Source organism: Leptodactylus fuscus, chromosome 1 (assembly GCF_031893055.1).
Source record: "Leptodactylus fuscus isolate aLepFus1 chromosome 1, aLepFus1.hap2, whole genome shotgun sequence".
Taxonomy (NCBI): domain Eukaryota; kingdom Metazoa; phylum Chordata; class Amphibia; order Anura; family Leptodactylidae; genus Leptodactylus; species Leptodactylus fuscus.
In genome coordinates this window covers 134,473,593-134,487,914 of record NC_134265.1, presented here as the reverse complement: position 1 = coordinate 134,487,914, position 14,322 = coordinate 134,473,593, and the positions used below count along the sequence as shown (strand labels likewise).

Sequence of the window (14,322 nt, the reverse complement as noted above, 5' to 3'; positions counted from 1 at the left end):
AAAGTTGACTTTTGACACACTTCCTAGTAGCACAGCAATTTAGGGTTTGTTCTAAATATACTGGAACCATAGGTAAAACTGTAGCACATATGTGTTAGGGAATTGCTAGGACAGCAATTCCCCAGTAGCTGCTGGAAACCCTGGGACGGGATACAAGAGACAGTGAGCCCTAAGCTGAAGCCCCCAACTGACCCTTCCTATTGCCAGGCCCTATCCTACGTAATAGGCGGCAACCACGAAGACAGTCCTTTCCTGTATATGTGAGACACAAAACGCAGACAAGACGAACAACAACAAAGGGAGGTCAGCTAGCCAGGGTTCGGTAACAGTAGAGCGATGCAGTGCCAAATCAGAGTCCAAAGAATAGTCAGTGAGGAAAGCCAAAGGTGAAGGATAAGAATGCAAGCAAAATAGGGACAATAAGGAGCAAGTATGCACACGGCAATAGCAAGCCCTGGTGTGAATGAGAGCCAAGATTAAATAGGGGAGGAAGAACCCGCCCCTGGAGTTGACAGGAAGGCAGGCTGTCAATCACAGGCAAGACAAAATTAACCATTTAATGGACAGAGGCAACAAGGGCAGAAGACGGGTGTGGCGCAAATACAATCACAGAACTAGAGCCGAGTTCACACAGTGCAACTAAAAACGTTAAGCCAAGAACCAAACTGCACCCGACTCCTGCGCCACAGCACGCGAGCAGAGGGTGGTGCAGTGACTCGAACAGGCAGAGATGTTACAATATGGCAGTGAGCAGACTGTTGCCATTCACTGCTGTGCAAAGGTTTTAGACAGATGTGAAAAAATGCTGCAAAGTAAAAATGTTTTTAGAAATAGAAGTGATAATAGTTTATTTTTGTTAATTAACAAAATTAAGTGAATGAACAAAAAAATAATCTAAATCACATCAGAATTTGGTGTGACCAGCATTTGGATGTGGAGTCCAGGAAATGATGATTTGGCCCCCAGAGTTGTGATCTTAACATCATCCAGTCTGTCTTGGATTACATAAAGAAACTGAAGGATTTGAGCAAGCTTCCATTCACAGAACATCTGTAGTTAGTTTTCAAAGATGTTTGGGACAACCTCCTTGCTGAGTTCCTTCAAAAACTGTGTGGAGACGTACTTAAAAAAATTGATGCTATTTTGAAGCCAACGGGTGGTCGCACCAAATATTGTTATTATGTTTCTCTTTTGTTCATTCACTTAATTGTGTTAAATGAAGGCATTCTTACTTTACAGCATTTTTTTCACAACTGCCTAAATCTTGTGCACTTTAATTATATCTCCTAGAGATTGGTTTCATCAGACCTACAGATAATATCCTATCTCATTCATGGTTAAGATGTGGAAAAATCATGACAACGTAAGACATTACTGGATGCAAAAAATTTGAAGAATAACCCTACATTACCATATTTGCTTCGCTTGCACTGACACCCTGGGGTTAGCCTCCAAATAATTACAAAGACCACCATTATAATCCCAAGAAAAACAAAGTGTACTCTCTCTGAATTCTGTGTTTCTTACTTAGAAGGCCTTAACATTAGGTAAATATAACCTTGGATGATCAACAACAACTCAGATACTACCAAGTCCACCCCATGAATCAATAGCTTGTAGAACCACCTTTAGCAGCAATGACGTGAAGTAATCATTTTCTGTATGACTTTATCATCCTCTCGCACCATTTTGGTGGAATTTTGCTCCCCTTCTGTCTACAATGTTGCTTCAGTTCTTTGAGGTTTGAGGGCTTTCATTTATTGAAAAATATCTCAAGGTCCTGCCAGAGCAATTCAATTGGATTCAAATCTGGACTTAGACTGGCCCATTGCAATACCTCGATTCTTGTTGTTTTCAGACATTGTGTTGTAGATTTGCTGGTTTGCATGACTCCCTTTTGGCCATGCTTTAGCTGTCAGATACATGGCCTCACATCTGACTGTAAAACACTCAGTGACTACAAAGTGCCTTGGTCTTGTGGCTACAAAACATGCCCAAATCATTATCCCTTCAGCATCATGCTTCACTGTTGGTATGAGATGTTTGTGCTGATATGCTACGTTTGGTATTATCCAAACATGGCACTGGGCATTGTGGCCATACGTTTCCAATTTGGTCTCGTCTGTCTAAAGGACATTGTTCTAGAGGTTTTGCAGTCTTTTCAGATGTAACTTTGCAAACCTAAGCCATGCTACCATGTTCTTTTAAGAAAGAATAGCCTTTCTCCTGGCAAACCTTCCAAACAAGCCGTACTTATTCAGCCTAATTAGACTGTCTTGAACTTTCAACATTTTGACATTGACATTTGATATTCTAACTGAGGCCTGAAGAGTCTTAAATGTACAGTAGCTCTTTTTTTTTGCCATTTCTCAGCATTGTACAATTTGACCTTGTGGTTTATTTTCTGGGGCATCCTAGATTATCTTGAATGTTTTCCACTCGTGAATAATCGTTCTCAATACAGAATGATATACTGTACTTCAGATTCTTGGAAAATTGTATTGTATTCCTTCATAGATTGAAGGGCAACAATTGCTTCTAAGATAATTGCTGATGCATTTCCTCCTTGACACACTTGAATGCTCCAGACCAGTAAACCGCCACAACTTCTGCTTTTACGGAGGTGATCGAACTTGCTGTTGATCAATTAAGGGAATAAGATTAAGAGCACCCAGCTGTTTTTCCTATGGATATAGTAAGAGACCTTTCAGGACCTATTAGACATTTTAGAATGGGACCCAGGAACTTTATTGAAGATCTTTGACTGTCTCCACAAACTCTTTGCATCCTTCACTTATTTGCGGTCTAGTCATTAATTGTTTTGTATTTTAGTGACTGGTACCAATTTGACACTTCAAACAAATGAACAGAAAATGCCTCAGACAGGTGATGCCTTGCACCGTGGAATGCGCCACACGGCTGGTAAGTTAATGGAGCAGTAGTACACAGAATAAACAGCAACTTTGTTAATTCTATAACATATGTGTGTTCTATATTACATGGTATTCTATTGTAATTTTGTAAACAAGTAGGGTGGCTCTATACAGTAATAATATCTACTTACAGTTTTGTTGCCTTATTCATAATAGAGCTTTATAATTTAGCAGAAAGTATATGCAAAACTATTTTAGAAATCAGCATAATAATTTTAAACTATTAAGCTGTAATGAGTATAGACTGTATAACCGCTTAAAGGGTAATCCTTGAAAAGGGAACACTCGCAGTACTCATTTTTATGTTTTTATATACAGTAGATATTTTGCAGTATGGCATTGTGCACCTGCACATTAAATTCAATTGGTTTGGCAGTGCTAACTGTTTGTATGCAACAGTTGCATGAACAAACTTTACTTATCTCTCCCTTGGCCTGCATTAGCAGATCCAGTCTACTGTACACAGGTCTCCAAACTGACATCGGCAGTGATGTCCTGTTTGTGACTGCTATGATGTGCCATTTGTGAAGAGGTGACTACTGAGGCCTGTGATTGGCTGCAGTGGTCACCTGGCACAAACAGCCCAGAGATTTGTAAACTGAAGACCAGACCCTGCCATTGGAAATGGAGGCCCAAGGAGAGATGTCTAAAGTTTTTTTTATGTTCAAGACCCCCATTACCAGCCCTATTTAACATGAAAAAAGAATTGAAACACCACTTCAAGCTATTCTTTTTGAGCATAACTCCTTTTCTCATTTCTCTCTTTCCATGTCTCAAAATAGAAGCCAAAGAGAGAGATGCCAAGAGTCTGCCATCGTCTGCCTGACTCTATCATCTGGAAAACTTGAAATGTGGAAATCTGCCTGTGAATACACCATATACAGTCTGCTCAACCTGACAACGGGTTGCACTGAGAGGCCTATAACAAATGAATGTGCATTTTCAGCACCTAATAAAATGATAAACCTTGCAGCGGTTTCCTTTATTCATGTTCATTTTGTATGTATGTGTAGACAATTCTAGATTCCAAGGGAGACATAGTGGTTTTACCGAGATCTAACCGATATGCCTTAAAAAGGCATGTTTATGTGCCTGCACTAAGTTTTCCGTCTCAGGTTCATGGCCCCCAAATAGACCTATGAAAATGACTGTTGTGTGCATGGTTTCATTGAAATGAATGGGTTTGAATTAAATCCATAAAAAAATGGACATCACACCAACAAAAAATATGGTTGTGTACATGGAGACTTGACTCACAAAGAAAGTGCATTTGGCTGCTTTGTGAATCAATAACCCAGTCAGGGTGCTTGTGGTGCTGCTGGCATCAGGTATGGGGGAGGGGTGCGTCTTGCATTTTAAGGGGGGCTTGGGTGCTGTTGACATCTAAGGGGGATGCTGCTGGCATGGATAGGGGGCTGGAGTCCCTGGTTACGCTTCTGGCAAACAAAGAGGGTGGAGACACCCTGGGGTTCCATTAGCATCTAAATATGGGGGCATGTCTCCTTGGTGTGCGTCTGGCATTTAAAGAGGGGCAGGGGTCATTAGGGTGCTGCTGGCATGTAATCGGGGGCAGAGTCTTGTAGGGCTCAGGTCCCTGGAGGGCTGCTGCATCTGTCTGTGTGGGATCCCTTGGGAATTGATTTTGTGTGGGGTTCCTGGAGTATTGCTTGTGTAAGAGGGGGTTCTGGAGTGGGTCCCTTGGGTACTTGCACCCGTGTGCATATGGCGGAGGGTCTGAGGGACACTGTTGTGTGGTGTACGGGTCCCTGGGGTACTGTCTTCATGTAAGTGGGGGGTTCTTGCGGTGCTGCCTATGTGTGCGGAAGGGGGGTTTCTGGTGGAGGCTCCTGGGGTGTTGCCAGTGTATTGGAGGGATCTGGCCACCTATGTGTTGGAAGGAGGGGGGCTGCCCCCGGTGTGCTTTAGCGGTAGGAGGGGGCCTCCAGTCCCTGGGGCGCTGCTGCCTGTGTCCTGGAGGAAGACTGGTCCATGGAAGGCTGCCACCCATATGCTATTGTGACCTGGACCTTGGTGGGCTGCTGCCTATGTGCTGTGCGGGACTTATGGTTAGACATCAACCCTATGCTGACTTTCACAGAAAGCAACGAGACCATGAACCTACCTACAGCAACTCCATTCTAGTCAGGTTAGTAGTGAGACAGACGGAGGGGGCAGTAAACTGAGGGCAACTGGAGGGGGACATTAAACCTCGGGGGTAGCTGAAGGAGAAATTTATAATGGGGCAACTGGAGGAGGACATTAAACTGGGGGGCAACTAGAAGGGGACATTAAACCGAGGGCAACTAGAGGAGGACATTAAACTGGGGGTGGCTACAGGGGGACATTAAAGTGAGGGCAATAGGAGGAGGACATTAAACTGGGGGCAGCTGGAGGGGGATATTAAATCGGGAGGGAGGCTGGAGGAGAAAATTAAAATGGGGGCAACTGGAGAGGGACATTAAACTGTGGATGCACCAGGAGATAGCCTTTATACTGTGGGGTGAAGTTGAGGAGAACATTATAATGTGGGGACATATAATACTAAGGTTATTGTGTGGGGTGCACACATAGAAGTTGACTAAAAAATATGCAAATCTATTCTCCTGGATGGAATTAGAAGAACAGAGTGCACTCTGTACACCACCCTATAGAGGGCAGCATCCTTAACATCATGAACGACTCAGTTATAAAGTCTTTATAATCATAATGTGGATTTAGTTGCCAAATCAGTATTTCTGTCCCAAAAGGAACAGATTCCCAGCTATGGACAGCGCTGTTTCGGCCTATTGGGCCTCCTCAGCATAGCGTAGGGATACTGATTTGGCAGAGTGAGAGACTATAGACCAGAGTCAGGGGATAATCATACACATCAGGGAGAGTGTTTGCCTACATAGGGTGGTGTACAGAGTGCACTCTGTTCTCCTAATTACATCCAGGAAAATAGATTTGCATATTTTTTACCCAGAATCCCTAGCGGAGCAGGAATGACTCGTAAGTCTCCGTACTAAACACTCTCCCTGATGTGTACATAGAAGTTGACCAGAATGGGCGGAGTCAGTTTAGAAGTGGGAGGTGCTAATTTGCCACAGCGCGCCGCATATTTTCTCCCTCTTTCTGTCCTTGAAAGTTGGGAGTTCTGCTATTGTATAACTTCAGTACATTCAAACTTGCAGAACATAGCGCCACCTAGTGACCGAGCTTCTATACTGAACAAACTCGGACCCGATATCTCATTATATCCCCTTGGTCTATTCAGTCATAGCCAGCAGTAAGCCCTCCTATAAACTGACGTGACGGCCGTGAGCGTACTAGTCCTCAAGGCCAGAGGCGGGGCGACTACGGGCGCGTGTGCAAACTGTAAAATGGCGGATGTAGCGTCACTCGTTGCCGCACGTAAAGCGCCCCTCACCCCGCACTTGCTATGCTCCATAGCTGACGTTTCATGTTAAGGGATATCTGTGAAATAAATCTGTTTTCATCTGCGCTCACGCCCTGGTGTTGCTATGGCAACTCCTAGTTGTAACTGATTGGCCCTCCATATAGTCACCTGACTGAATGACGTCAGGTTAGCTATAGACGCTCTGGGCAAGATGGCGGCGCCCATGTTAGGTGAGAAGGTTGTATGTGTACCGCTATAAGCACATGGTGCGCTAGATGATGGGCTGGTAGTATGGAGGCTCCGCGGTGTCAGAGACATGTGCCTGTCACCTGCATTGGGTTATCCTCGCTCTTCTAGTTCATATTGAGTCTAGGCTTGTCATTGGCAGATGTTGTGTGGTATAGGGTGAATAGGCTTAATAGGCTGCTTGCACGTTCCTGTGCGCTATCTATAGTGTTCATTATTTTCTATGGCCGCATAGAAACGCTCGTGTAGGGACTGTGATGCAAGGCCAGGTACTATTCCTGTCTGTCCTGTGAGGATGTCATCCATCTGACCCATAGAATAGCAGTGCAATTGTAGGCCAGGCCTTAGGGCTTAATATACACCTTCCTATTTCTTTTCCACATGCAGTCTGGTATGCATGGACTACACTCAAACCCATTCTAGTGAATGGGGTCATAGACACTTTATTCAATGTCAAAACAGCAGTGTGTTCTGATCTGTTTGGCAGATTACTCCAACACACCAAGCTGCATGCTATATTTATTATCTTCTGAGGTTTGTGGACACACCACTGATGAGCAATAAAACAAAGGTTTCTAAATTTACCTTTTAAGGGGTTTGTCCTGGTATGAAAGAGGACCTTTTATGTGCACTGACATTGGCGGCATTTCATACTGCTAAAAGCTGACACTACGCTGAATTCAGGACCGGTGCGGTTTTGGATATTGCAGCATGTCAATTATATCTACGGAATTGCTGGCGGCTTCCCCGTAGATATAATGTGAGCAGAAAGTCAGAGGAGGAAAACTGCAAACTTTCTGTTTAAAGCGCTGCAGGAAGAACTGCGATGCGTTCCTGCCACGGTTTCTCCTGCAGAACTTAATTGCTGCGGATCCTTCTGTAGGGCTTTAGCCTCAAGGGGTTTTCTAGGATTAGAAAACCATGACTGCTTTGTTACCAAACTATCACAACACCTGTCTACAAGATGTGTGTTGTACCGCACCTCAGCTTCATTGTAATGAATGGGATGGAATTTAAATGCTACATAAAACCTGCAGACAAGTACATTCCTGTGTTAGAAAGAAGCAGTCATGTTTTTCAAATCCTTGAACACCCCTTTACTGAAGTGTGCAAATTCATTCTCTTTGGGGGGGGGGGGGGGGGGTCTTCAAACTATGAGAAAAACACAGAATGTATATAATGTGTAATTTTTGGTGGGAATTCTGTATTGCGCCAGCAAAGTGGATAAGATTTTTATTTTTTTAAGTATTAAAATATAGGGTATCAAGTGTACTAATTCATTATAACAAGTATCCCAAAGTTTCATATTAAATCTCATAATGAACTATTCATAATATTTAAAGTATGTAAGACATAAGTGCCATATACCATAAGTCTGCTGCCATACGGTGTTCAACATATACTGTATTTCACCCAAAGCTTCTTCAGAGTTTCTAAAGGTGAAGGTGGGAGTGAGCAGATGCTCAGCCTGTCCAGCTTTCTTGTGGTGTCTTCTTGTGCTAAGTGTATTACACATATATACTTCAAGTAACCATAGACATTCCAGTGTTTATATTACTGATGCCATTATATCCAGAATATTGCATTGCTCCAGCCTGTCAGTAATATCACTGGGCAGTCCCTTTTCAATAAGTTATATGATGTTTATATGTAATTTTATATAATGCCATAGTATTTTACAGAGCCTTACAGATATTGTCAATACTGTACCATATAGGACTCAGGAACTAAATTTCCTATCTTTTACCAGGTCTATTAAAGGGGTTATCCAGATGTTATCGGATATGGGAGTAATGTATTACCTGGGATTTAATTGCAGGGGAGAGTGGAGAAGGAAGAGGCACATAGAGATTGAAAGCAGGCAGATGAATAATGGGAAATGTAGTTTGTCCACAGATCCACTACATGTAAATAACAGTAATACAAAAAAGCAGAAAGTAAAATAAAGCCAAGAAAATGCTTCACAAAAGAACAGTGATGATTTAGTACTGCTATGGGTGTATTTGCAGATAATTTTTGGAAGCTGGATAACCCCTTTAATTCTTAACCCTGGTCACTCGTGTAAGTTTTCAAGGTGCTGTGCAAATAATAGGTTACAAGATGTTTTACTGTAGAAGTTGGCATAATGACGCCCCCTTCCTGCTACACAACTTTGTTTCTATCCTTCTGTTATTCCTCCTGGAAATCTATGGAGATGGGAAGAGATGTGTATGTGCCTATATGTAGTTTCAGTAAAGTATATTATGGTATTTTTCACTACATATCAGTGGAGTTCTGGCTGCCAAGACCCCACTGATCCATACAATAAATTGGTTGCAGTGCTATTCAACTTCGCAATTTCACCCCCAGCCACCCGTTGTGCAGGAAACAACACAGTCACTTTCCTCCATCCCTTCGTTCTCCAGATCAGTAAGGGTCCTAACTAACTATCTTTGCATTTTTGCGTTAGGAATTTTTAACATTGTTTCTTTCAGAATGCTGCTAGATCAGTAATATTTTCTAGTCATCCTGCATACAGGGGTTATCCAGTTTCTAACATTGGTGGCCTATTCTTAGGATAGGTCATCAATATTAGTTCTGAAATTGGCAACAAAATCCAAGACACAATTCTCTTGCAGGTTATGGTGTGGAAAATCTACAACAAACACATTTACCTGTACATATAGCCTTAAAAGGGCTGTCCAGGAAAAAATGGATAACCCTTTAACATTTAAATGAGCTGGGGCAGTGGAAAATAAAAAAAAAAAAAGCCTACTCTCCTGCCCCAGTTTCTGCGGTATCCTACTGCACCTCATGGTGGGTCTCTACCGGAGTGACCAGTGAGGCCAGTCAGCGGCTTCAGCACAAGTCCGGAAGAGACCCACTGGAGTAGAAGAACCGTGAGAGGACGCCTGTTCATACAGTGTGTCTGTTTTTGGTGTGGATTTTACAGTGAAATTCACAGCAGAGTAATGTACACTGTAAGCAAACCTTGAAAATAACTTGCACACAACTGAATTGGTGATCTGTTAGATGCCTAAGGAGGTTTTTATCACACAAAACTATGATATTAAAATATGCTTTGGATCATTGTCTTGTAATATCTAGCCTTCCAGCTTCAGTTTCCTTACTGACTGTTGGCTTGTAGGATTTATAGACATTTGTGGCTGTTTATGTGAAAAGGGCCCACACTGTCGATATGGAGTTCTTGGTATCATTGTAACGGTTATGGTGTAACATTGTCCGAAACAGCAAAAAAATTTTATTGAAAGCACAATTGACATATTTTTAAATAAAATTTTTGCATAAAACAAAATTGTGATTTTTTTTTACCCAAATATGTTTTGGACTATTTTCTCTATAATTAGTATCGACGATCTGGGCCCTTTTCACGTAAACAGCCACATTTAATCAGGTTATGCAGGATTAGAAAACATGACTCCTTTCTTCTCTTCCTGAAGTCACCTGGTGTCTGTTGGCCACATGGCAATGCTACACCTCTATCCCATTAGTCCTGCCAAATCCTTTAATAGAATCCATTTTTCGTTCTATCTGTATTCTTCCAGTGTCACTGGCTGCCATGCAGTGACTTCTTTAGATGGGCAGCACAGTGGTTCAGCGGTTAGTACTGTTTCCTTGCAGCACTGGAGTCTTAGGGTGGTTTCACACGGAGTTACGCTCCGCTCATTCAGACCTGTAAACACGTGTCAAAGTGAGCGCTGTAAAACAGAATCCCGTAGACTTCAATGTGTGCCGGTCTTACGCGCGCTATACATTGAAATCAATGAGAGGCTTTTAAACCGATTGATTTCAATGTGTAGCGCGCGTAAGACCGGCACACATTGGGATTCTGTTTTACAGCGCTCACTTTGACACGTGTTTACAGGTCTGAATGAGCGGAGCGTAACTCCATGTGAAACCACCCTTATGTTCGAATTCAGCCAAGGGCAAGGAGTTTGTATCTTCTACAAGTGTTTGGGGTTTTTCTGGGTAGTCAGGTTTCCTCCCACACTCCACAGACCCACTGGTAGGGAATTTAGATAATGATGCCTATACAGGACAGTGACTGAGAATGTGTTGGTGCTATACAAGTAAGAGAAATAAATACTCATTTTATGGTTGCACATTTCCATTTAATGTCTAATGGAGGATACTTTTGGTTAGATCACTTTAAAGAAGTTGTGCGGGGGGAAAAAAAAAAATTTGAAATAGGCTGGGTGACGTCCCAGATTGCTCACATGGGAGCTTCTGCTGGAAAATAAGTTGTAGCCATGCAAAATAGGATTTGTTTCTGCTTGTTCTGTTGGTGCAAAATATAGAAAGAAATGAAATATCTACCTTATCAGTCTACCAGATCTGGGCAAGATGGTGGCAACTTTAAATGTTCTAACAGCAAAATCAAACTTGACAATATCATAAGCAATGAGCAGGTCCCATGTTAGTTCCCTTGCCACCTCATGTGAATACACCCTTATCTTTATTCTCAGATACTCAGCCATAAATCGGTGAAATAAATGTCTGAATACACATTTTTTTTTCCCTGGTATGTTTTTCAGTGACCCGTCTGCAGTCAGGGCTGTACCACAGTTTAGCACAGTACCCATGGAAGAGAAGTCTGCATAGTAGTGTAGTATTGTGTGCTGGACAGGACTGGAGAATTAGGTAAGCGGTACGGATTACTTCATAGTACCTATCCAGCCTCACAGGAATATAACACATTTACATGCTTCAAGACATTTTTTTACTTTTGTTATTTCCTTTAGGCATAGTTTTGCTCGCAGTGGTTCAGAATATGGTCCCTTAACAGATCTTCCAGATTGGAGTTTTGCAGGTAAATGAGAATGTATGTCTGTAGTACAGTCTGCTGGGGGATATTGAAGAACTAGAATGGAAGAGTATCTGGCGTGGCAATTCTTTGCATTACTTCCATTCCACACACAACTAATCATCTCCACCCACCCAATACCCTACAGGCTTTATGAATGACATAATGAACTCAGGCAGCAGGTGGCAGCATCACATAGTGAAGTTTTCTACTGCTAATATGGAAGAGTTCAAGAGAGCCATCAGGATTCTGCATGGGGGAAGGGAGTACATGTAGCTTTGGGGCAGTAGCCACACTGTGGAGTCAGTTGGCCCAACCACCAATAATAACTACTTTATTATTCCCGACCCTGACTCCGACTTCATAAATGACTGACAGCCAAGATTACACAAAAACTGTAAAACTGTATAAAACTAATTATTGATTGTATAAATGTAAAAATGCAACAAACTATATCTAATTAATTATACAATATGGATCTTTTTTTTTTATATTTAAAATGATTTTCATTTAATTACGGAGCGAGTATTTTTTTTCCCAACTCCACCCAAGTCTGCACTTTATGGGCAACTGTAGATAGACTAGGATAGGCCAACAGTATCAGACAGTTTGGGGTCTGATATCCGAACCCAAACTGGTCAGCTAATGTTTGTGGATAGGTCATTGGTATTAAAAATCTTAAGTTCTTTAGTTTATTTTATTCTTCCTTAGCTCCCAATTCATTATGATCTCTTCACAGATGGACGACCAGCTCCTCTATGGAAAGCACAGATCAGGAGAAAAGAGGAGAACAAAGAACTGGCTGTGAGTGTCTTTTCTGTATATACAGTAGGGTTATATGTAGGGTCCTTATCATTCCTTCCAATGTTAACTAATATTTATAATAGTTGTAAAAGTAGGAATTAGTTAACCACAGAAAAGGGCTATCACTCCAGATGGGCATTTATTTATTGAGATAGAACTGTGTTTTGTACTGACCGTTTTCTGTATATAGGGCTAAGTGATAAGGACACAACACCATAATGTCCAATTTAAAAAAAAAAAAAAAAAAAAGAAGAAAGGTGTATGTTGGATTTGGGTTTACTATCTGCCCATCTGATAACTTGGCCTTACTTGTATTATTCCATGATACAACCTTTGTTCTCACTGCATTCAGTGTTCGTTATTAGAGATGAGCGAACACTAATAGAAACAGCCGTTTCGAATAGCATGCTCACATAGAAATGGCCGGCACATAGACTTTGCCGGCAGCCGGCTGCTTAACCCCCCACGTGCCGGCTACGTCCATTCATTTCTATGGGAGCGTGCTATTCAAAATGGCTGTTTCGAATAGTGTTCGCTCATCTCTATTTGTTACGTTAAAGTAAGCTCAAAGCATATATGGCAAACCCATCAATAGAGCGCTGTTGACTATATGACAAGAGTCTCTGCTAAGCATAGTAAACAGAGTCTTATAAATTCTCCACTTTTAGTGATCATTGATCAATGGTATGCAAGTGGTTCAGTGCTCCTTATAACTTTTTCCTGGTGCAGTGATTGTGATGGGGATAATTCACTTTACATTATGTCAGCAGCACATTCTCTGTATACACAGGGAGATGTGCTGATGACAAACTGTACTTTTATGCCTGCAAAAATGTCAGAGGACAAGCCTTTGCATCCTGATTGATGTACTACTTACAAAGGGCAGTGAATGTGAACAAGGGTTCAAAATTGCGCTTGCTCATCCATACACATGTCTGTGTAAAAGGACATTAAAGGGACTCTGCAAAGATCCACCACTAGAGACAGCCAAGTGCTCTATTCAGCTTCTCCTGTGCATAGGTGATAAGATATATATGTATACGCGCACACACACACATTTGTTATACTATACATGCAGAATCCTACTTACTGTTACATGTAGAGGTAGACATTTTGGCATGTTGCTGCCTACGTGCATATGTCTAACTACATTTTTCCCTATATTCTGTAAAACTGAACGATTTTTTTTTCAACTTTAACAGAGTCGTATTGTCATGCTTAGTAATGAAATCGATGAAGGAATGAAAAATTGGAAAGAGAAACAGGAGCGTATCAAAGAGCAACAGCTTTTGAAACAGAAGAATCAGCTAAAAACCAAGGCTGTATTTAAGAAAAACTCAAAGTCCTAATAAATATGTGTGTCAACTGTCCTTTGTTCTTTCCGTCTTTTTGTTTATTCATGAAGAGTGCTGTTTATTGCATTTATTACATGGTTATCATGATGGAAGAGAAGAAAAGCGCTATATGTCTCTTTTCTGATCCTGCTTTTGGTTATTCCCAGCAAGACAAATATGGCATGTCCAAAGCATTGCCATAAATGTCTGATAGGTGCTGGTCTTACCTCTGGTACTTGCTCCTATCTCTAAAACAAACACATACACAGCATCACCTCCATGCCCTCGCTCTTAACTCATCACAAGTTCACTGAGAACATTATACTCATTGGTCAAGTCTACGGAAACAGCATAGCCCTCTTTTTTTTCTATACGAATCCATGTGTACTGTTTTATACTTATGTTTGAAAATGTCAGAAATATAGAATAAAAAACAAAACAAAACATGCTTTTCATTTTTGTGCATTTAAACATTGTGAATCCCCGCACTCCCATCTATAATCGTCAGTTTAGCTCCAGGAGGGGCGTTCACTTTAAGCTATAAAGTTCTTCCACACTTAGGAAGACTACATGCAGTGGTCAGTACTATTGTCTCCCTGCCCCATACTCAATACAGTGGTCAGTACTATTGTCTCAATGCCCCATACTCAGTACAGTGGTCAGTACTATTGTCTCAATGCCCCATACTCAGTACAGTGGTCAGTACTATGCTCCTTCATGAGCCATTTGAACTAGAAGTCTTTCTGCAGGTACTTCCCTAGATACAGCAGGATTACTGCTGTGCAGGGAAATACTATGAAGGAGCTGCAGTGTTTATCGAGT

General features: G+C 41.6%; 2 protein-coding genes across 4 annotated transcripts in view; both read left to right on the top strand.

Annotated features, from left to right (window-relative positions):
- The window catches only part of CARMIL3 (capping protein regulator and myosin 1 linker 3), a 76,506-nt gene extending 72,603 nt beyond the window's left edge, over positions 1 to 3,903 (top strand). For 2 of the 3 annotated variants that reach the window (XM_075276728.1, XM_075276727.1), the window contains 2 exons: positions 2,833 to 2,922; positions 3,716 to 3,903. In XM_075276728.1, coding sequence (XP_075132829.1) covers positions 2,833 to 2,922; positions 3,716 to 3,759 — 134 coding nt within the window. In that variant the 3' untranslated portion in view covers positions 3,760 to 3,903. Of the gene's footprint in view, positions 1 to 2,832; positions 2,923 to 3,715 lie in introns of those variants that run through there. The other variant, XR_012716885.1, reaches the window with a different exon arrangement.
- A 2,595-nt stretch (positions 3,904 to 6,498) lies between these two features.
- Positions 6,499 to 13,536, top strand: MRPL52 (mitochondrial ribosomal protein L52). Its single transcript, XM_075263238.1, has 5 exons — positions 6,499 to 6,542; positions 11,094 to 11,199; positions 11,301 to 11,368; positions 12,102 to 12,166; positions 13,369 to 13,536. The coding sequence occupies exons 1-5, from the start codon at positions 6,524 to 6,526 to the stop codon at positions 13,513 to 13,515; spliced, it is 405 nt and encodes a 134-aa protein (XP_075119339.1). The 5' UTR covers positions 6,499 to 6,523; the 3' UTR covers positions 13,516 to 13,536.
- The last annotated feature ends 786 nt before the right edge of the window (positions 13,537 to 14,322 follow it).